The sequence below is a fragment of the Plectropomus leopardus genome, chromosome 23 (genome assembly GCF_008729295.1).
Source record: "Plectropomus leopardus isolate mb chromosome 23, YSFRI_Pleo_2.0, whole genome shotgun sequence".
Lineage (NCBI taxonomy): Eukaryota > Metazoa > Chordata > Actinopteri > Perciformes > Serranidae > Plectropomus > Plectropomus leopardus.
In genome coordinates, this window is record NC_056485.1 from 6528891 (window position 1) to 6551638 (window position 22748).

Genomic DNA, 22748 nt, shown 5'->3' on the forward strand with positions numbered 1-22748 from the left:
GAGACATTAACTCTTTTTTGAGAGCGAGTGCGATGTGTGTCAGTGCTCAGCACAGTGTATGTAAAGTATGTAAGTTTCTATCGTAAATATTTCTAGTTCATTCTAGGGGTGATCCATCGGAAGGTTAGTCCAGTCTGTTTTTTCCTGGGGTGTGATCACGTTGCCTTTTGTCAGCTCTCGAACTTGTGAATGAAAGGTGTCGAGTTTCTGACTCTGAAAAAAAAACAAAACAGCATCTTAATGTGCAAGTGCACAGAACGGTGCATGAAATGTTAGCATATTGTGTTACTTATTCGTTGTTGCAATTTGATAATGACGAGTTTTTCTTTTTTTATGAAAAATATATATGAATATATACATTATATACAAAGTTTAAAAAGTATTTGGACTAAGATAATGAGCACTTGGGGCTGCTATTTTTGTTGTGTGTTTTAAATTTTTTTTTTTTTCCTTAATTTGTTTTTCATTTTTGTTTCATTATCGCCATGTGAAGTGTGTGTATTATTTCTTAAGAAAATATTGAATGTATTCCAAAAAAATGACAAGAAACCCGTGCTGATACCAGATTTTTTTTTTTTCCTCAGAAGATTTCAAAAATGGAAACAAAATACAAAAAAGCTTCAAAGAGTTTAGCAAGAACTTTTTTTTATTTACACAGTGGAGAAGAAAAAAAAACTCGGGATGGATACAGTTGAACACACTGCCTCTACAATCCTGGTCGTACAAGTAGTGACTAAGAATTAAAAGAAAGGACTCTTTCTATTCCATACTGGAGCTTTGGTTGTTTACAAACCACATGGATATCTGTGGGTGCAGTTTTGTTTTTGTTTTTTTGTTTGTTTTTAAATTTTTTGTTCCCACATAAGACGGGTGGGGTTTGCAAGTGCGCTTCTGCCATATGGACATTGAGTGGTGTTTTTTTTTTTTTTTTTTTTTTTTTTTGAGGAAGAGTGGCAGGCATCACAAGAACATGGACAAGATCCTCTAACTGGACCCTTGTTTGTGGTCCTGAGACTCGATGATCAACCACGGAGCGGAGGCGGGGAAAATCAAGGACGGGCTCCGTTTTGTGGAGTGCAGGGCTTGCAGAACCCTAGAGGGGAACTGAGAGGGGCGATATGAGTACACACTTTTGTCTTCACCTCAACCCTCATAAGCACTCGCACACCCTGCCCTCACCAACTCACCTATGCACTTTTGTTCATTCAAGCTGTGAGGTACCATTTTGGGGATGGGAGCACAATTACAACAGGAGGATTGCTACGACTTTTGACAAAGTCACTGAAAAAGATATTCCCAAAACTGAAACGAGACTCGAGAAGCACGCCTTCTCCCACCTCCTGTATATATATCCATATTTTTGTATTATCTTTCAGATTAGAAAGAAAAATTTGGATGAAGGAAAAATTCATGAGACGCTGATTCTATGGAGTGAATGTTCTTCAAGGAAAACCAATCTTTTTTTGAATATAGTTTGAGATAGACTCGCTGTGAGTTTCCCTTAGTTTGCCAGTAGCCCTGAGATAATCGGGGATGGAAGGGGGGGGGGGAGAAAAAAATGGACTGGAGCTGTTGGACGTGCTACAGTGTCTCCAAGACTGATTATTAAAAAAATGGATGCTGCAGTCGCTACAAAAAGCCCCGCCAAGAGTGTTTGATCAACAGTAAAGATGCAGTTTGAAGAGCTTTTGGCAAGGATGCTTCCATTTCATCTCCCAACCCGATGACCGCCTTTGAGAGCTGTGGAGTGACTGCAGGAGGAAGAAATGTTGGCAATGGTGAGATATTCTAAATTTCTGCTCGGCAATGTTTTAATTCGATCCATTTCAGGTTAATCTTGTGGCACTGTTTCTAAAAGTTTGCTGATGACGTGCTCTTCTTTTTGTGTCTTCTCCCAGGAGTCTGGCTGTGCTTTATTTGCTGCCCTCTGCAAGGAGGATCTAATCTACAGCCAACCCATGAACCAGTTAACCCTGTCCCCTTCGAACTTTAACCCTAAGAAACTTTTTCTGTCTCGACCTCGGACCGGGCAGGCCCATGGCATTATCAGTTGGACAGTTACCAGATGAAGTTACAGGTTTATCGACCGTGGATCCCATCTGTGTTGGACGTGTCAGGTTGGGGATTTGATCAGGCGCTCCCTGGCGAGGACGAGGATAAAGAGGCACGAATCGGCCCAGATGTCATCACCCACCTCGGCCTGAAACTCTCAGGAGGTCTTCGAACCAGCGGGGCCGAAGACCTGCCCTCCTGCCCCAGACGTCAGACTGAGAGCTGGATTGGGTTTCGATGGTTGGATTACATCTGAGTCACCAGAAATCCCTGCAGCTGCGGAACTGGATGAACTGAAAGAATTGTACAAAAAGACTTAAAAACATGACTTAACACGTAGCTACATGTCACATAGATTAGAGTTCAAAAAGAGTTGCAGACACACTACATGCACACCTACTAAAGCAACGAAGTCCCATCGTCTGCACACATAACAGGGCTGCATCAATACAAATCACACACACACACACACACACACACACAAGCAGCATCGCTCATCAGTATAAACGCTGAGCTTTGTAAATAATGTAAAAGTTTGTGTTTTGATTTTTTTCTCTCATAGTGGTTTTGCTTTATTTCTCTGTTCAACATGCCTTAAATTGTATAGTTTCAACGGATAACTGAAAATTGTTTTCCAAACGATGAACTTAAGTTGGAAACCACCTCCTTAACTGTCCTCAAAGAAAGAAAGGAGCTTTCTAACAAGACTGTTTACTGTTGGCCAACGGGACGGTCTGATCTGTATTAATTTGATCCATCTGATCACCTCGAAAGTTACTCTTTAGCTACAGAATAGAGCAGCAAGCTTTGATTAATCTGATTTTGCTGGTGGTTAGCTTTTGTTGCCCTTTTGGTTTCCTTAAAATGAAGAGTGGATTTGTTCCTGTTTAGATTATCGCTGAAGGTGCAGGCTTAATAAAAGGGCTGAAGGCTGTACTGTGTGGAGTTGAGCTGACCGGATGGGATGCACAGAATTGGCTTATAGCACGCACTTGTTGCTGCGGTAACTATTGTTGGATGTACTTCTCTAGGCAAAACCGAACCAGAGTGACGGGTCCAAAAATTGCGATACAAGTCTAGGCTTTTTTGGTGAGCTTTTTACACTCCGAGGTAAAATGTTTTGGAAGCAACTAGGTACTTTTATAAAAGTTTTGAGGTGTCAAATCAGGCTTGTTTTTGAAGTGTGGGTGTAAGAGCAAGCTTGCATGATTTGTAATATTTGTCGGTTTGACACTAAACATTGAGGTGGGTCGCAAATTATCCAGGATTGCCTCAGCTTTGTCTGTGCAGTGTGTGGTGCTGCTGACCGTCTCTGATAGCACTGAATAACTGGAATTGACCAGTCAGTGTCATGTCCCATGTGTGTATATCTAGTTGGATTTGAGAGATTAATGCTTTTAGCCAGCCATTTGTTTTTTGTGTCCTCGATAAGTTAACAAATGCCGTTTTTAACTCAGATGGCAACTGATATTCATTGAATACCCTCAGCTTAGACTTGTAATACACTTGTACGTGTGTTTATCTGAGATTTTGACTGATAGTTACCTGCTATTGCTAACTGTGTAAACTGAAGTAGCTGCAGTAGGCTCTGGTTTGTCATAACTGTTGATACTAAATGGTTACAAAGCTAAATGTGGTTGTAATCAGTTGCCAAAACAACGACTTAGATCATATGAGTATACCATCAAGTCGCTTATTTGTGATTAACTTTAAAAAATAGCTTTGTTTTTAAAAGATGATATTGTGTGGCGTTAGTTGTTGGCCATTCAGTGTGTCTTAAGAGTTAATCGAAAGCTGTTTGCGGTTTATTTTACTTTAGTACAGTGCTTTTATGATTAGATAAACTGCCATATGGTGTCATCAAAAAGCCCCGGATGTTTGGTTGCAGCCTTCGAAAACATCATGTCACGGCCTGACGGCTTAAGGGTAAAGAGTGGATCATCTGGTTTATTTTAGCTCTGGTAACTGTACTCCCAACAATATAAAAGATCAAATGAAAGTTTATCCCAGTCAGCTCAGCTCCTTTGCTTAAAAAGTCTTTGAATGTTGTTAAAAATAACAGCATACCTGTAATGAAACTGTTTGGAAAAGAACAACTGAAAGATTTGTAAATAGTTTGGCTTTTGTTTGTTTGAAGAACAAAATAAATACTAAATAAATAGCATTTAGCAATGACTGACTCTGTATTTTTTATTGTTTTGTCTTGTGTGTTTTTTTTTTAAATCTTTACACAAAAAAAAATCCAGTATACAATTTAACATATACAAACAAATAGATAGATACAAACAAAAAGCCAGGGGGATATTACATTAATAAAAAAAAAGAAAACACATATATCAAGTGTCTTGATAGCCTTCTTATTGGTCAAATCAGTGAATAGTTTATTATATTCAATATCTTTCAGAAAACAGTCAATATTAGGTTTTTATAGCTAAACCTATATTTTTGTGTATAAACTTTGCTGGAATTATAACCAAATTAATTAGACCAAATGCTTTCTTATTTTCTTGGGTAATTGAGAAAGTCAAACACCACATTTTCCCAAAATAATATTTAAGTGAAATTGTGTGGAGTGCATAAGGGGAAAAAAATAACGAGCGCGTCATCAAAGCAACTCTCGCGATACTTTGAAACACATGGCCGCCCACAGTGTTTACAACTTCTCGCAATGAAGTGGTGAATAGAAACACAAAGTCGCGAAGTAGAAGGACGTCGAGTTATTTAGAGTAGTATTCGGACTCTCCGGCTTTAGGTGAAACTTTGACAGCATCGAGGAGAAAAGGTTTTACAGCCAAAACACGAGCAAAAAAAAGGCCAGGCAAGCCGCAACACAGGTAGGTAGCTCGAGACTGCTAGCGGAGGCTAATGCTAACAAGAGCTAACGTGAGGTAGTTGCCTTTTCTGTTGTGGACTGACGGTTACTGGGAATTTAAACATTTTTTCGTTATTTGACAGTGTAATTCAAGGTAAAAAAAAGAGCTGCGGAGCACGTATTGATTAAAAGTTGTAAGGGGTTGTGGTGTAATTCGTACCTCACAAGCGTGAACTTAGCAAAATTGACATTAAGGCTAGTTTGAAGAGATTGGCTCTGTCACGACTAGCCACAGGTGTTTGAATGGTGTTTGCACGTGCCGTTTGGAGTCCATAATTAAGTCATTTAAATAAGAAACATACTCTTCTGAACTGAATGATGTGTTTGAACCATTGCAATGGCGCTAATACATTTTTGACATGTATTTCCCGTCTTATATTGTTTGCCTCACTCATACTGTCCCGCTTGTCTCCATCTTACTTGTCTTTTTCTAGGCTAGTGGGTGCTGTGATGTCCTCGACCCCCAGCAGACTCAAACACCCACACTGCAGGAAGAAGCACTATCCTAGTAGCACCTACCTCACCCACGTCTGACAGCCAACCCCCAGACACAAGGCACCAGGACGCCAGATACAGGACTTGACAGGACAGATTGATAAACAAAGAGAAATGTCTGACTCAGCTGGAGGTGGTGAAAGCGGTGGTGGTGTGGCAGGTACAGGGCAGGACGCAGAAGCGGATAATGAGCCCCCTCATCAGGCACCACCTTTGCCTGAAGGTGACAACGCAGAGGTAGGGGAGATCTCAGAGGAAGGGGTACCTCCGTCTGCCAAGCGGCCCAGGATGAGTGAGGAGGGAGAGGGACTGGAGCAGACTGCAAAGGACATCGAGGTTCATGGAGAAACACCAGCACAGAAAGTGCAGGAAGACACAGTCCTACCTGCACAAAGTAAAGTATCTACAGCTGCGTGTATCAAATTAAAGATTTAAACAAAATCAGTTAATTCATGTTAGATTATGTAGATTTTTATTCAAGATTATCTTGAAGCCTGAGGCGACATCAAATTTTGTGTGTTCGTTTCAGATGTCTTTCACAAGTATTTAAACCTTTGAGCCCTGAGAAAATTGGTGCTGTTCCTTTAAAAAAAAACAAAACATAGAAACAATGGCAATGAGCAACTTGGTAATCAGTGTTTCACATATTACTAAATTTAGAAAATTATTTTTAAAATTGTCTAGGGAAAAAGGAACTACGCTAGGGAAAAACTGTTTATAACTATCATGATTACGTATTTGAAATTGTTACAAAATTATTTTAATTTTAAGCACTCTTTCAAGTGCATTTTCATTCATGCAAGTTCATTTCTGTAGGTTTTTTAAAACTTACATTTTCTTTGTTTTTGGTGTTTTTAGAAATTTTCAGGTTATTTGTTTGTACTTTTTGGGGCCATTTTTTCTTTACTAGCTCATTGCCTTCCCATGTTTTTGAAAGAAAACAAGCCACTTTGCTTAGGTTTCAAAAAGTTAACGAAACAACCTCTACAACTGTATTATGTGATGCCGGGAACAGGAGAACCACAACAGTGTGAGGAGGAGGGTGGAGTTGGGGAAGAGGTGCCCGTCAGAGGCGAGGTTGAAGAAGAATGCCGTCAGAATGGAGATGGCGAGCATCAGGCACCTTTAGAAGAAGGAAAGGAGGGGAAACCAGAGGAGGAGCACAACGGATCTGCAGACAGCCCCAGTGAAGGGCAGCGGTAAGTGGAGGAAAAAGTCAGGTTTATTTTTAACTTCTGTTGCCATTTAAGTAGGGGTAAAGATACAGCAGGCACACCATCAAGTGAACTATTTTAAGCAGGATATTTTTGGAGGGTGGAGGTGTTGTGTAATGATTATGAAGATGTATGGTGTTTCCGAACTGGAGAGAGATGGTTTTGTGCATGTGCTAAAGAAAATTAGGTTTTTGTAGTTGCAATGTCCCCCCATCAAAAAAAAACAAAAAACAACAATATTTCTTGATCATATACTTTACTGGGCAGTCACTACCACAAACATATGTGGCTTATTTTTTCTCACCTGTTTGTGTATTAATTAGACATGTGATATTTGCAAATTGTCTTAAAAATCCTTCCAGTTATTTAGCTGTTAGCTGTTAGGTTATTTACTTATTTGCACCACTCACTCACTTCTTGGTGTATCTTGTTTTTACCATGAGCACTATTGCTCTTCAGTACATGCAGTGACACTTATGAAACTTTACAATTGGAAAATGATGTAAAGTATGAGATATGCTTTTTTAGTTTTAACAAGAAAGACAGACCATGCATCATAATCTAATGCAGTGGTTCCCAAACTATTTTTTAAAGGACTCCTTTTCTATTATTGAGTAATTTGATGACCCCTGATGTGGATCACCTGATGTGACAGATTTTGTGGATATTTTATATTATGTTCAATGCATAGCATCATTACAGAACAACTGATAAATTGTACTGTTAACCCAAATGATAAATTAAATGGCTGCACAAAGTTTTAAATGATTTTATTGAAATTTGAGCAGATTAATTACTGAGAATATTGCATTAGAGATGAGTGTTCCTGATATTTTGATCCTGATCTGATTATCTTTCCGTATTATGTTATTATATTTTTTTTTATGTTTGCGAATTCAGTGTTTTCTTCTCCCTTATGCTTGGTCAGTACTCAATAAGCTTTTTGGTTGATCTAACTACATTCTTTTCTGAAACACGACATGGTCGTTAAGCAGAAAGTATATGCTCTTTGAATACAGCTTGTGTCCAGGTGTTCACCATGCCCTTGTCCTGTGAGGTGTTAAGTTTATATCTCAGGTAATAATCTAAATTTAGAAAATAATTTAAATTGTTTTTGCCAACTGTATACATTTCTCAAAAGTTTTCTTAAACCCTTTAAATTAAGACGGCTTTGTGACCTCACCCTAGTAGAGGTCAGGACCACAAGTTTGGGAACAAATGATCTAATGTGCATAAAACTATAGAAACTGTCTCCCACCTGGCATCACTAAGTTGCAACAAAGCAGTTAACCTAAAACACAATTTACTGATAACAAGTTAAGTTTTAAAAACATTAAATTATTATAGTTTTACTCAGATTGATGACATCAACCACACATATGATAATTACGGCAATATTGTTGTAAAATGTGTAAAGATACTGTCAATCTAAATCAACAAGACTCTTTTTTTCAGTTTCCTCAGCCTAAGCCAGGCAGGAAATTGTGAGGAAGTAAGCAGTTGGGGATGGGGGGTGTCATTGTAATCCAAATATTATGATAATTGCACAGTTATTTGAACATGCGTAATTACCTGCGAGTGTTACATGTTGCTCTGCTTCCTCTGTACATTGTATGCTGGCACTGATTTTGAAGTGAGGCAGCAAAATGCAAAATACTTTAACTGATTAAATAATGAACACTGTCAATCATCACAACGGGAACATTTGGAGAGGATGACATGGGATGAAAAATGATGGAATTAACGTGAGGAGCTGTAAAATATAATTAACAATCCACTCCACTGTGTGGTGACATTGTGTCTTCATTTTCCTGTTGGGCTTTTTGCAAGTTGACCATACTTTATGAAAGACAAGAACTGCATGTCACAAGTCAAATTTGTGGTTGCGTTATACCTTCGACTTCAGTAAGAATTATGTTGTGTGATGTTGTCATGACTTTTTAAATCTTATTAACAGAAGATTTGTCCTTTTTTTCCTGCTTCCAGCCTTGGCCTAGATTTTACCCAGAACCCCCAGATGCTGACTGGTTCCTGGACTGAGTTCTCCAACTTTCCAGAGAATTACCTCAAAGGCTGTAAATGGTAATCCCGTCTAGAATTAACATGAGGTTGTGGATATTTTAAGTATATAACTTTTGAATTTGTGGGTCAGCATTTTAATGATCGCCATTAAAATAAGACCATTATATTTGTAAATGTTGTGCCCAGGGTCAGATATTGATGTCCTGGATTAATGAGAAAATGATGATCTTATAGTTTAAATTAGGTGGGAAAATGAGTTTCACTCTGTTTGTCACTCCCAGGCCAGATTGGGAAGATTATTACAGACAGTATAGTATAATAGACAGTATGCTATAAATGGCACCTTTATTCCAAACTGCCTTTGTACAATCAACCCATACAGGAGCAGAAAACCCGTCTGTGCACATGTTGTTAATACACCATCATTTTTTTTTCATCTTCCCTCCTTTTCTATACCAGGGCCCCTGATGGTTCCTGTATCCTGACCAACAGTGCAGACAATGTGCTCCGTGTGTACAACCTCCCTCCAGAAATTTACAGCTACAACTGGGACTTGCTCCCTGAGATGGTAAGCACACATAGCTAACCATCAGGGGTTCTCTGAATGTTTGTGCAGAGGATAGAAAAAAAGGAGCAGGCCAAGGGAATGTTTGCAACATACAGAAAACCTTAAATTTGTGTCATAAAAGCCAGAAAGTTGAAATTACAAGAACAGAACTTTTTATAAAAGCTGTATTACAAAATATTGCACATCATTAAAAAGGTGTGGAAGGTCCGAAACCCCTGCCTTGAAAAGAAAACCAACTTATTATTTCCTTTTAAAAGCTGTTCAATTCAGCTATAAACAGGAAAAGTTTTGCTTCAGTGTAGTTAATTAACTTTGATAGAGGCCAGTCTTGATCACATTTGCCCAGGAGATACATAAACCCTTACTCTACTCTACTGCAAAATTGAAACAGTTCCTCTAGTGCCTAAATTAGGCCCAAGTCAAGGTCACTCTTTGACTTTAATGCAGAAGCCCTTGCACATTAAGAAATACCTTTTCCTCCATTAAGTTTTATTCGACAGGAGTCCAACAAATGCATTCTATTGATCTAATCTTGTAAAATAGAAAATCAAAGCAACAAAGTGCCTTTATTGCGGCTTTTCCATCGTAAAAACGCAAATAGGCTTATTCATTCTCAAAACCTGGGTGTCTGATAAAAAATGAATTCAGTGTACGATATTGGATCAGTCAAACTTGGGTTAATGGTTTGACAGTTTTTGTTCCCTTTTCAATTCATTCTTGAAAGTTAAGTTACAGTTTCTTAAATTAAACAAATGTGGAGATCATTTAGTGTTGATTCAGTCCTATTAATTGCTTTTTTAATGACCATGTTACAGCATTCATTATACCCATATACACAAACACAATTTGTGGTATGACATGTAGAGCTGCAATGGTAAAAATATCCTGATTCCAGCATCTTAAATGTAAATGTTTTCTGTTGTCTTAACTCCTCCGACAGAAAACTAAATATCTTTTGTTGTGGAAAAACTAAGACACTTGAGGACGTCATCTTGGGCATTGGAAAACACTGACTGGCATTTTTTCACCATTTTGTGACATTACATAGACACAAAATTTAACAGATTAATCAAGAAAATAATCCACAGATGAATCACTAATGAAATTAATCACTGGTTGCAGCTCCACTGATATGTGGGGCTTTGAAGTTAAGAGCTAACAAATAACGTCTTAGAGTAACAATTCATCCCCTCTTTCACTTTGATTAAAAAGATTTGTGCTCTGCACTGCTGTAGTTGTTTTTAATGCCATAATCTTTTTTATAACATATTCACATGCCTTTCAGACACTGTCTGAATAATGACATATGTCCAGTAAAGAAAAGCTCACTAACCTGAAATGTGTTGACGATGATTTCTATATGTATGTTGTGTTACAAACAACTAAGAAAAAATATGTCAATCAATTGAAGGCAGCAGCTTGGAAAAATGTATTGCAGAAGATTGAAAAAACATTCTGTCCTTTAGGTTTTAGGAAATATCAAATGGCCAGCCAATCTCTTAATTGTATTACAGGCTGGTAGATTGGGATCACTGAACAAAAATAATTGAAATATAATCCATTTTCTTCCATTACAGAGATTTCACACCGCTTGTGAAAAGGGTAGAAAATTAAGCTTTTATTGCTGGATTTCTCACACGGCGCCACTGGCTTTTCATATTGAATTTTACGACGAGGAAAAGCCTGTGAGATTGTCCTGTAGCCACCTATTCAGTACCAGCATCAGTCGCTACAATTTGATTATACTGTCTATACTGTCTACTCTGTGTTTTATTTCCTGAGTGTCATGTCTCCTTTTATTCTGCGACAGAGTCCAGTGCTGAGGATGGCAGAGGGAGACACCATCTACGACTACTGCTGGTTCCCAAAGATGAACTCTCTCGACGCGGACACATGCTTGTGAGTCCAACTCGATCTTTGCCAGACCGTGCCTTGAGCCTCAGCTCTTTAACAGCTGGATAGCTGAGATATTTAAAGTTCACTGTGAAGGTCAGCCTGCCACTTGATGAAGCATGTATACACAGAAACGCCACTGTTGTTTATCCAGGCTGGTGTCAGTCAGTGATTGGTGTTTTTGATCTACATCTTGGATAGATAGAGTTGTGTGTTAGTAAGATTTTCTGTGTACTCGAGCCTGTCTAATAGACTATCCGAATATGGAGGATATTGTTGTATGCTTGTGACTCATTCTTTGATCCCTATGGTATTTGGGCTCGTTGTGGGAGCCGGCTGCCAGCGTGGAGATGGCTGTAAAAGCTTTCTGATGTCTCTCATTATGAGTGAAGAGTTGGCCTTCGTCTTGTCTGCCTCTGCCTCCGCCGCAATCCACTCGGCTGTTTGAGGCCCACGGTGCTTTTCAGCATGATTCAGCCCACTAACAGCTCTCCTGGGTCCAGGCAACACCTAAGGGGCCTCATGATTCCCTGACTTCAGGCTTATCTTTTCATCTCATTCTCTCTTTTTGTTGTTGTTGTGTGTGTGTGTGTGTGCGCAAGCGTGCGCTCTAGCAGCCTTTTGAAATGTGGTAATTGTGACATCACTGTGTGTCTGTGCGCGCGACATCAGTAACACCCAGCCATCACCGTGGAGATTGCGTATCGTCTGTGGCGAGAGAGGTAGGGCCGTGCTAATGAGCTGAGGTCAAGTTGCCAACAGTTTTCACTGTGTGTACCCCTCCTCCTTTTGGCTACCCCCGGCCTCCAGTTACAGCCTCCACCCTCCGAGAGATCCCTCTGATCAAGGCCCAGCGTTGGCACAGCTCCACCCCAGCACCAGACAGCCTCCACTGTGTAAGAGTAGGAGGAGGGGGTCAGGAGCTGTATGTCCAAAGATGAGAGTTGTGTAAACAGCACAATGATCAACAAACGCCTCATGTGGACAGTGAACCACTTGAGGCTTGTGAATCTGCCAAAGTCGTGCAAAGATCTGTCTGTCATACGGATGAGGATGCCAGCAGGAGTTGACAGCAGATATTCTTCGTATTCTTCAGATCACTGCCACTGAGCTCCTGCAGGGCACAGCCAGGTGGTCGGACAAGCTCAGAGTTGATTGTTAAGGGCCAAGGCGAGCGGATGAAAGGTTATGGTTGTGATTAACATGTTTACAGCCAACCTGTTTTTCTAGTGCCTTTTTGTGTCCTCTTCCTCCCTCCTCCTCCTATTTTCACATCTCCCTTTTTGTTTCTCATTCCTCCCCCTGCGCTCCTTGAACTTCTGTCTGCCAAAAGCCGTGTGTTGTTGATTCCCCTCCTGTAGAGAGGGAATAAGGGCCCCTGTTATGGCTCGGTTAAGTTGCACTGAGTTCTAGGCATTGCTCCAAGCTAACAGCAGTCTAGCATTATAATTGGGCATTTCCCTGCTCTGGAATAAAGCTGCGGCTCAGAGGGGCCATAACAGAACACGGCAGCAGTGGTAGGGGCTAATTTCCTTTGTCTAATTGAGCCGCAGTGATGTTTCAGCATTTGTTCAGTGCCCAGTAATTAGAGTTAAAAAGGCATGGCTCAGTCTTTGGCCCTGATTTGAATCAATAAGAATGTGCTGTGGTCTTGTCTCCATAATGAGGCATAGCACAATGCTGTGTATTTGTTTTGATGCATTGATACATTCAGGTGGATGTGTTGCATTGCGTGTGAGGTTAGAAGCAAGACATTAATCAAACCAGACGTTTTGTTTTCATACATAATGTAATATTTCAAAGATTTGCGGCTGCCTATTTAATTTGAATATGGTTAGTATCCTCTAAGATTCAGCAGATTAAATCACCACTCACTAAGTTTTATATTTAGAGACAAATACTGATTGACACTGTGTTCATTCACTCCTCATAAATATGTTCTTATTGAAACTCTAAAATGAGTCTTTTTTAATTGCTATCTGTTAAAAGAAATGCCCACAAGGAAAATAAATGTGGACTATTCCCAGCCTTTTTTCAAACTTTCATAATTTGCATCATTCAGCTCAATTAATTTTTATTTATAAAGCCCAATATCACAAACCATAATTTGCCTCTGAGCTTTACAACATGTTACATCTCTGTCCTTTGACCCTCACAGCAGATAAGGAAAAAGTCCCCCGAAAACGGGGGAAACAGGAGTCACATTTAAGTCAATACTTAAATGTGACTCCTTATTTCCAGCTGTCTGTTAGTCCTTTTCCTGTATGTCTCAATAAATAAATCTCTTCCACTCATTGCCATCCTTTTTGTCTGGCCTGTCATCCTCTTTTGCAGCTTAGCCAGCAGTAGCCGTGACAACCCAGTCCACGTGTGGGATGCATTTTACGGGGAGGTGCGAGCCAGTTTCCGACCCTACAATCACCTGGATGAGCTGACAGCAGCCCACTCTTTGTGCTTCTCACCTGATGGATCACAGCTCTACTGCGGCTTTGACAAAACTGTCAGGGTCTTTCACACTGAGCGTCCAGGAAGAGACTGCGAGGAGCGGCCCACCGTAGGTCAGTTCTCAACTATTCTCACACAGTTTTAGCTCAAAGTATCATATTGCCAGTTTGTGTGATTTAGCTGATTAAATCTTACATGTTTTACAGTGCCATGGACTAATCTTACAGACAGTTTATTAAGTTTCCTTTAACTTAAAAGTTGATACAAGCAAATTAAATCTATTCTGTGGTCTCGCATTATGTAGTAAATGAAATACTTCTAGAGAATGGTGGAAAGTTCATGTTGACTGAGATGGATAATTATTTGTTATGAACAATATAAACAAGCGATGATTTACGAGTTACATAAAGTGTGTATTCCAATCTCAGAGCAGGAACTGCTTTGAAAACTCTCCTTGTTCAAGGACGCTAACTCCGAGAATGAAGAACAATTCTCTAAAAGACTTGCATTCACAAGCTGTGTTCAATCAAACCCACAAGAGAAACAATAAGTAAACAGGGCAGATGTGAAAAGGATAATGTAAAGTCAGTTGTTCCTTGTGTTGAAAGAGTAGCTGTTTGACAGCCAGCTGTCAACATCTAACAAGCTGGAGTGTCCTTGAACAAATCAACAAGAACAGTTTTTATTATGTGCTTCAAAAACAAAAATATAAAGGAAACTAGATGTTTACTGTGATGAAGTTTCAGCTCGCTGGCAGGCTTTTATCACATACTGAAATGAACTGAACCAGAGTCTGCCTTGTAGTTAACAGACTGACATATCCTAAACCACTAAGTGATATTTCAGAATGTCAGTAAGTTTCAACTAGCAGGCTGAATTTTCTTTTTTTCCATAATTTTTTAATATTTTAACACATGAAGTGGCTTGGTTTGCAGGGTGAGGGGTACATTTTCAGGAGGCAACGAACAAACCTGATAGCAAATACAAAATGCTTGAAATCTGGATTTTTTAAACCTAAACTCTGCAACACTACCAGCTCAACATCTTGCTCTGGTAGATCATTGCCGTCTGTGGTTTCTTGTCTGTTTGGCCCCATCAACTTGGCTTGACAATTAATAGCTGCAAATTATACAGACATGTATGGTTATTCTCAAAACGGGGTATGTGATACATCTGAGGACTGCGCCAAACCCTTGCCTCTGCTATTTTGTACAAAAATGCCATTTTTTAAGTGAGAAAGAGGATGATTGGGAAAGAAGTAATCGGAAACAGATGATCGAAATGTGAGTTCATGTGTGCATTGTTGAGAAATATTTTCCTCTCAGAGATGTAATCAGGAATGTAGGAGCTGCCAAAAAGTCAACTTGGAGGAGAAGTGATTGGGAGTTGTGTCTTGTGAACTCTTTAAAAGGCTGACAGCTCTGCCAAATGCCACTTTGTTGTCTTCACTGCAGTGAAGAAGCAGGGCCAAAGTGGCATCATCTCCTGCTTTGGCTTCAGCCCCTGCCAGTCTGTTTACGCCTGTGGCTCTTACTCCCGCTGTGCTGGCCTCTACTCCTGCCAAGACGGCACCCTGCTGGCTCTACTGCCGACCCGTCACCACGGAGGCCTCACCCACCTGCTCTTCTCTCCTGACGGCAACTACCTGTACACCGGCGGGCGCAAGGTGAACACACACACACACACACACACACACACACACACACACACACACACTGATGCAGTATATAAGAAGAGACTTGAGGATTATGGTGCTGCTGCATTTGAATGATCACACACGCACCATCAGTAGGCTGTTAGCAGTTAACAAATGACTCCGCTCTGTTGCATCGGAAAATTAGTTTACAAAAACAATGTCAAAGCTTTTGGACAAGAGCTTCATATGCTAATTTCCTGTCTTGATGGCATGAGTCAGCATGTAATGAATCTGATTAGTCATCATGGCATTCCCCCAAAAGTGAAAGTCTAAAGGATTCACTGAAGTGCAGCAGAGGTTGCCATCACAGGAGCTTCAGTTTGCACCTATTAGATTATTGTGTTAGTTTTTATTCCCCTCCTCAGTTCCAGACAGTGTCTGGAGTCTTCTCAGAGTTTGACATCACTGAAATCAAATTCATCTCAATGTTCTATTGGCAACTAAGAGACAGAACTCGCAGATAAAATCAGAGACTCCATAACCGTCAGCCTCTGCGTGATTCAATGCCCTCCATTCATTCCTGTTACAATATGTCACCCTGTTCATGTTAAATATAGACTAGTTAGGCATTCCAGAGTCAACAAAGTTACTTTGTAGCATGCAAGTCACTGCCAGTTAATTCATCTACAAATTAGCAGCAGGGTCAAGAGTATAATGTGCTGTACACTGCAGATCTATGATAAACTCATATCAAGTGTAACTTAAGTTGTATTTGGTTGGTAGGGCTTGTATTTAAAAAAGGTATAAGGATACTGGTGTACAGTGTGCATTTTGCATCATTCCAAAATGGAAAGAAATTCATGAATTAAGCCATTTTTTAAAGGAATACCCCACAGCTGAAATGACCACTTGTATATCAATTACCCACCCTGTGTTCTATTGAATTCATGAAGAAAAGTGTATTTTCTTGCATGCCTCTATGCTGAAATAAAAATGAAAAACAGAGAAAATTGTAGACGAATTAAAGTCACAGGTGACCATGTTTAACAACAGCAAAAACATGTGTTCACAAATTTTCCCACAACTCAAGCAGTGTAATCAAAGTCTCATTTATCCAGTCATACGCTCAGTACTTCCCAAACATACGGCCCTGCCTGATCGGACTCTGGAATAGAATTATACTTATTTTATTCTCTCTTAAAAGCCAGACTATTAAAAAAACAGTAATTTTACCTTGCTGAACACGAAAGCTGCTGATCTACTGCTGCCTCCATAAATAGTTTTTATGAATTTGTTTTTTCCTTCACCCTTTAAAACAAGTCAAGCAAAAGCACAAACATATTGATCAAGGCAGTGGCAGACCAGCAGCTGCCATGTTCAGTGTGCTGGCATAAGGTAAGCGTAGTTAATTTAAATTTTAGTAAAGTTTTAAATAGTAAGGATTTGCAAAAATGCATGTGTTTGGAAAATATTGAGCGTACGACTGGATAACTGAGACTTGGATTACACTGCACAAGTTGTTCGAGCTCTCTTAAGTGGATGTTTGTTCACATTAGAGGCATATGAGAAAAAAAGTTTTCTTTGTGTACATAACACTGGGCAAGTTACTGATATATTTATCCCTTCAAGCGTACAACAAGCCAACATTTTTTTTATTTGAATGTCTTTGATCAAATACATAACCTGTGATAGCTACCTGTAGTCAGCTCTGTAGCCCAGGACTGAAAGCTCTCATACAAAAAGTGTGTGTGTGTGTCTCTCTCTCTCTCTCTCTCTCTCTCTCTCTATATATGTCTTGTGTGTCTGTGTCTGTTTGTGTCTGTGTTTAGGATCCAGAAATCCTGTGCTGGGACCTAAGAGAGCCGGGCAAGGTTGTTTTTTCACTGAAGAGAAATGTGGACACTAACCAGCGCATCTACTTTGATCTGGACCTGTACGTTAACTTCATTAACTAGATCGTTACTCTTATTTTATTTTAACTTCAGTGATATGCGTGTGATTTGAACTGTAGAAAACAGTTGCTACTGTCCCAAAGACCACATAATATACATCTCTTTACTCAGCATTAACACTGACCGTTTTGTTGTCTAAATGCTGGTCAGTCACCTGCATTATGTGGATTGTGCACAGATGTTTGTTCTTTTATGTACAGGTCAGGCAGGTACCTGCTGAGTGGTGACACAGAGGGAGTGGTTTCAGTGTGGGACACCCTGACGGCTTCTCCTGATGGTAACGAGGAGCTACTGCAACCTCAGCTCAGGTTCCAGGCCCATTGGGACTGCACCAATGGCATTAGGTATGAATGAAAGAAAAAAGTAAACTCATCCCATTGGCTGGCGACACATACCATCGCTGTTTTATCACTGATTCAGATTCAGTAAAGATAGAAAAGATAAACTATTTCTAAAATCTGACTGCCATAATTTCTTACCATGGTATAAAAAAGGCTAATAACATATAAGAAGCTACTCATTTATCCAGGTCAAGGGTTGTCTTGCTGTCAGAAGTCAAATACAGCCATCCAGGAAGCTCATTAGCACTTCAGGTAATGTTACAAAAATAGCAAAAACCAGTCACAAACATTGACAATCCTCATAGACAAGATAACATATTAGCAGACAGATGCAGAACGATAGCTGTGAGCAGAAGAGAGAAGGTAAACAATGAGGTCCATCAATCATGTTCAGTGACTGCGTTGCTGTTTTCCTTCCTGATTGTCCCGCTGTGTTTGTGTCTCCCAATCATTTGCACAAAAGCATAGGAAATGTAAACAAATATCCAAACATATTTTAGATAAGAGGCTCCCAATTTCCGAGTTCTAATATTACACAACAGTATTAGTGCTTTGTGAGAACAGAGAGCAATAACAGCCGCGCGTGTGCGCCTTGATGAAACACTCAGTATGCTGCTCTGTATTCTGTGTAGAAACGGAGTAGCTAAAAACTAAAAATGAAGCATCATGGCTGCGAGTGTGCTATAATTATGTATAGAATCTCGACTTCAATTAATTCAGTTGTTTTAGGACTGTGAAATGCATCACTTATGTTCTCTTTGTGGTTACATCTTAATGTACTTTAAATGCATAACAAGTACAGAACTGCAGTGCATATTTCATGCTTTTTTTGCATTTCAAATTCCCCCAGTTCTAAATTTTTTCCTCTTCTACAGTATTCATCCCTTTATGCCCCTGTTGGCAACATCCAGCGGGCAGCGGCAGTTCCCGTGGCCCGGCGACAGTGAGGGTGACTCCGCCTCAGAGGGCGAGGGAGGCGAGGCTGTAATGTCTCCTCAGGAGATCCGACAGGACAACGCCCTGACGCTGTGGTGGGCCGGGCCCCTCAGTCCCGCAGCCGAGGAGAACCACGAGCAGAGCACAGAGGTGGTGGAGGCCTGAAGCCCTGTTAGTTCAGCCAGCTGACACAAATTGAGTTACACTTGCCATGTGATATTTATTTTGGGGATGTTTGGTGTGGATAAAGCTAATTATGAGCCAGTCTGTTTGCCTTCAGCAACATGAAGTGCTGGGAGCGGAGAGCATTTCTGAAATAATTTTAAACAAGAAACATCTGGTAACCTTAAATATTAGATAATTCAAAGTCCAAAAAAATATCTCAAATTGATTCTTAAAAGTATAATATGCAGGATTGTCATTTACTCTTTGTAAACACACTAACCAGTAAAAGTGAAAGTCAGAGCCAAACCCAGATTCACTCTCGTTTGGCATTTTGCCTTGTGATATCTGCATTTTTTCAGGGCTATGTCTTTTGGATGGTCTGCTGGCATCTGGTCACTACCTTGCCATAAAGCCCATAAATGTCCTGAACACAGAAAATAAGAAGAAAAGTAAGAAAATCCAGACAGACAGCAGGGTTGTAAGTGATGATTCAGAGTTGCTAGTTCTTTGAGTCTATGCATTGTGTTTTTGTAGGAAAATCCTGCATAGTATATCTTTAATATGTAATACCTTTAAGTTACAACAGTTACTGACAGTAAAAAATGTCTAAGATTAAGGGATTATGAAACAAAGCAAATCAAGTCAGTACAGAACAGATTTTCAGGGTTCTGTGTGAAGACTTATTTGTTGTAATTTAGTGAAAAATCCTTTTTTTTCTAAGACTGTGGTCGATGCAAAAGCAAGAAGGTTTTCTTTAAAGCCGTAAGACCAGTCCATCCCTTTCCGTTGGGATCCGCTTTGTTCTGAGTGTCGTCGTCTGACGTGTCCACCAGGATCTGTGAGGATCCCTATGCGGATGTCTGCGTGCAGCCCAAACTTTGTCACTGTGCAAACTGTACATACATAGCAAGTGCACTGCCTGTGCATTCTCCAGTAAATATTTTCTCTGGTTCCATACTCCAGTCCGGTCGGTGGTGAATGCACATCAGGCTGATTTGCCATTAAATAGAATGCTTCTCCTCGTTGATGTTTCTCATCTCTTGCAGCAATGTATTGTATTCCCTGTCCCTTGTTGGACTCTCTTGAAGCAGTTGCTCATCGTATTTTCTCTTTTTTCCTGTTAATCCAAAACCAACAAACACAGGAGCTATCCTTGATGTCGTGATCTTCTTTACTAACGCACACGTCTTCTTCTTGATTTTTATGGCGGCTGCATGGAGCGCCAGACCAGTGCGGAATGCAGAAAGTATGTCCAAACCTTTACTCAGGTTGAGACAAGATATGGATTCCGTTAGGATTGGGTTGGGACCTGATATTCCTCAATTTTGTCATTTTATTAGTGGGAGATTTTTTTTTATCCAGACCAGATGAAATATAAGGAATCTTTATTTAAACTCTCTTTTGTGGCGTATGTGCCTCCTCAATTGGATGAATATGGCCGAACTGAAGGCCTTGACTGGCGTGAAGCAGCCCAGTGTCTGTCTACTGATCACACCTCCGATCTGAGTCGAATCTGTGCGAGTGTTTGTTTACGTGTGTATGGCTGTAATGCTGCCCTGGAGATTCCCTAACTGCTATAGTTACAGTAAGTGCCATTTGTTCTTGAGCTTTGCTTTTGTAAACCGATGGGATCTCCAGTTTTTAACCTTGTTTTTTAAACTGTTGGACGCACCAAGTGTTGTGTCGCTCTGTGCATGCCCACAAATGTATATTTTTGTAAAGCCATGATGATCATTCTAATTTTTTGAATGTATACTCTGTAAGCAGCTTGATTACTGTAACCTCATAATCTGTGAAAGTGTTTGAGTAGTGGGTGCACATGGAAAACGAGTGTCTATTATTTTTTTCTACAGATCGGGCTCGGATTACACTTGTACGCGTGCGAGTGGCGACGTGGCAGCACAAAACACATTGTGTTTGCATAATTGTATTAACGATGTACTGCGGTGATTTGCTCAATGCTTTTGTTGCCATCAGCAGGGTGTGCTTTGCTTCAGGGTTTCTTTGCAGGTAGATCAGAGGGAGCACAGTATGCTCCAACCAAAGCCGTGTATCTGTAGACACCGAGGAATCTATCAGTTTTGAAGCCACTGCAGATCCAGGTTTGACTTCTTGGAACTCAAATTTGTTGCCAAACAATAGTAGCTACAATTGTATAGCTATTATTACACAATACAACACAGATTTGCTCCATCTGGAAGCATTTGGAACCATGTAGGCCTTGATGTTTGGACTTAAGTTTCTAGATAGATGGCTGTGTCTGCAACAGGTGTCTTTCTGGTGGTTTTTATTCAAGCTGCAGTGAATTAAAAGCATATCTCTTCACATATTCACGGTCTTATTCATTTTTTGTCCTTTCTGTTTAAGGCAGTTCAGAGTTGGATGCCCTGTAATAAATCCCCGATGGATGCGAGATGATGTTATACTCGAGTCAAGAGGCAGCTCTTAAAAGCTAAAGGGACTATTGGCTTTTGCTTATGAGATGGAAAGTATTCATAGCTTTCACCTTTCCCCCACACATTCTGTATGAATGCGCACACACTCATGTATTTGATTGTCTGAAACCACAGGGGCACACCGAGCAGAGAGCCAAGTTGGAGAGCCGCGCTGTTGTGTTGTGCGGGTTGCTTAGCGACCATCTCCGCCTTGGGAGAGGAAAGTAGGTAGAAAGACGACAAGAAGGAAAATTGGTGGCAGAGAGAGATGAAGAAAAAAGGCAAACAGGTGGAATAAATAATCCAGCAGTTCAGTGATTGCTACTTGTTTGTGTGAGGGTCTGGACTCGTCTTAATGTCAGCTCTGCCAGAGTGAAGTGTGGTGATGAGTTTTACAGGAAGTGATTATGATGCAGACACGCTGGCACCATGAATCAATCTATAGGCACTTCCTTGGGCTTGAAGTGTATGCTCTGTGAAGTTGTAATGTAAGCGTTTCTGCATTATATCTAATCAAAAGAAGTTGCCAGTGATCAACTACAGAGAATCATCTCCCAACTCTGCACTTCGCCGAAGCGCCACAGAGTGTCTTAGGGTCTTGTGTATTACTGTTTTACTTTCATTGCTTAGCAATTTATTTTACTTCTTGATTCACTTGTCAAATTTTGGCGGAAGCTGCAGCTTCTTACGTCAAAGAAGTTGTGATAAATCCATTGCAGTCTACCTTCCCAGCATAAAATGACAAATTTAGCAATTAGCCAGCGAACATAGTGGAGCATTTAGCAGCTAAAAAGACACTGTTTCCTTGAAAATGTTATTGAGAGCAAAACAAAGCTAGAAGGAGAGTCGGTGTTACACTTAAATTTATCAGATATACAAGTGTGTCTCTAAACGATGGCTAATGTTGCTCTGTGTATGCTGGATGTGCAAATAGAGACTGCACATTTATTCATCACTCTCCACTGACTTTGTATTGCATGACTGTAACTCTGTGTCGTTAGCTAACAACACACTAACAACACACCTCAAAACTGATTTGTGTTGGGATACACCACTAACATGATAAAGAATCCATAACCAGGTTTTTCACAAGATGCCAAACAGAAAAGCAGTAAAATGTGAGGAATCAGCAAAAGGATATGGAAAAAGTGTGGTATCCTGACTGTGTGCTGATGTGCAGCAACCAATTTGTTTAATTTGGCCTACAAACTGTAGAGGTTAAGCCATTTAGTGCCTGGTTTTGATCTTTGTTACCATAAATGATAATCTAACCTTGCGATTCCATCAAATTGTTGTAAATATCAAAGTATGTTACTTCTGGCCATTTAGTGGGATCATTTCTCACAAATGTGCAAGATAAAAATAGGGGACACTGACATATACTGACATTAATGAGTTTCGGACCAATAGTTTTGGGAACTCAAAGGGGATCTGCCCACTGGGAGCTCCCCCAAGAACTGTATCTCCAAGGACTTTTTGTCTAAAAAGCTAAAGAGGCACACTGTATTTTATTCATTTATTTAATTTTATTTTTTTTTATTATTATTTTGAAATATGCAGGTATCTTTTTACATGAGGCCAAAATGGGTGGCACACGGTAGAGGAAGTCTTGGCCTGGATATTTAATGGCTAAACCAGATCTGTTAGAAATATGGGCCCTCACCCACAGAGGCTTATTGTTGTCAGACTGATAGCAATGGGTTCTGCGCACCAACTCTGAAA

At 40.1% G+C, this 22748-nt stretch overlaps 1 protein-coding gene and 1 long non-coding RNA gene across 2 annotated transcripts; both read left to right on the forward strand.

Annotated features, from left to right (window-relative positions):
- Nucleotides 1–602: 602 nt before the first annotated feature.
- On the forward strand, nt 603–4227 carry LOC121962511. The gene is made up of 2 exons (XR_006107126.1): nt 603–1778; nt 1899–4227. It is a non-coding gene; the product is annotated as an uncharacterized LOC121962511 (long non-coding RNA).
- A 450-nt stretch (nt 4228–4677) lies between these two features.
- Nucleotides 4678–20920, forward strand: wrap53 (WD repeat containing, antisense to TP53). Its single transcript, XM_042512574.1, has 11 exons — nt 4678–4886; nt 5359–5813; nt 6435–6618; nt 8620–8715; nt 9115–9223; nt 11034–11122; nt 13451–13674; nt 15016–15227; nt 17027–17130; nt 17350–17493; nt 18366–20920. Exons 2-11 carry the CDS (start codon nt 5534–5536, stop codon nt 18589–18591), a joined length of 1668 nt encoding a protein of 555 aa, XP_042368508.1. The 5' UTR covers nt 4678–4886; nt 5359–5533; the 3' UTR covers nt 18592–20920.
- Nucleotides 20921–22748: the final 1828 nt, after the last annotated feature.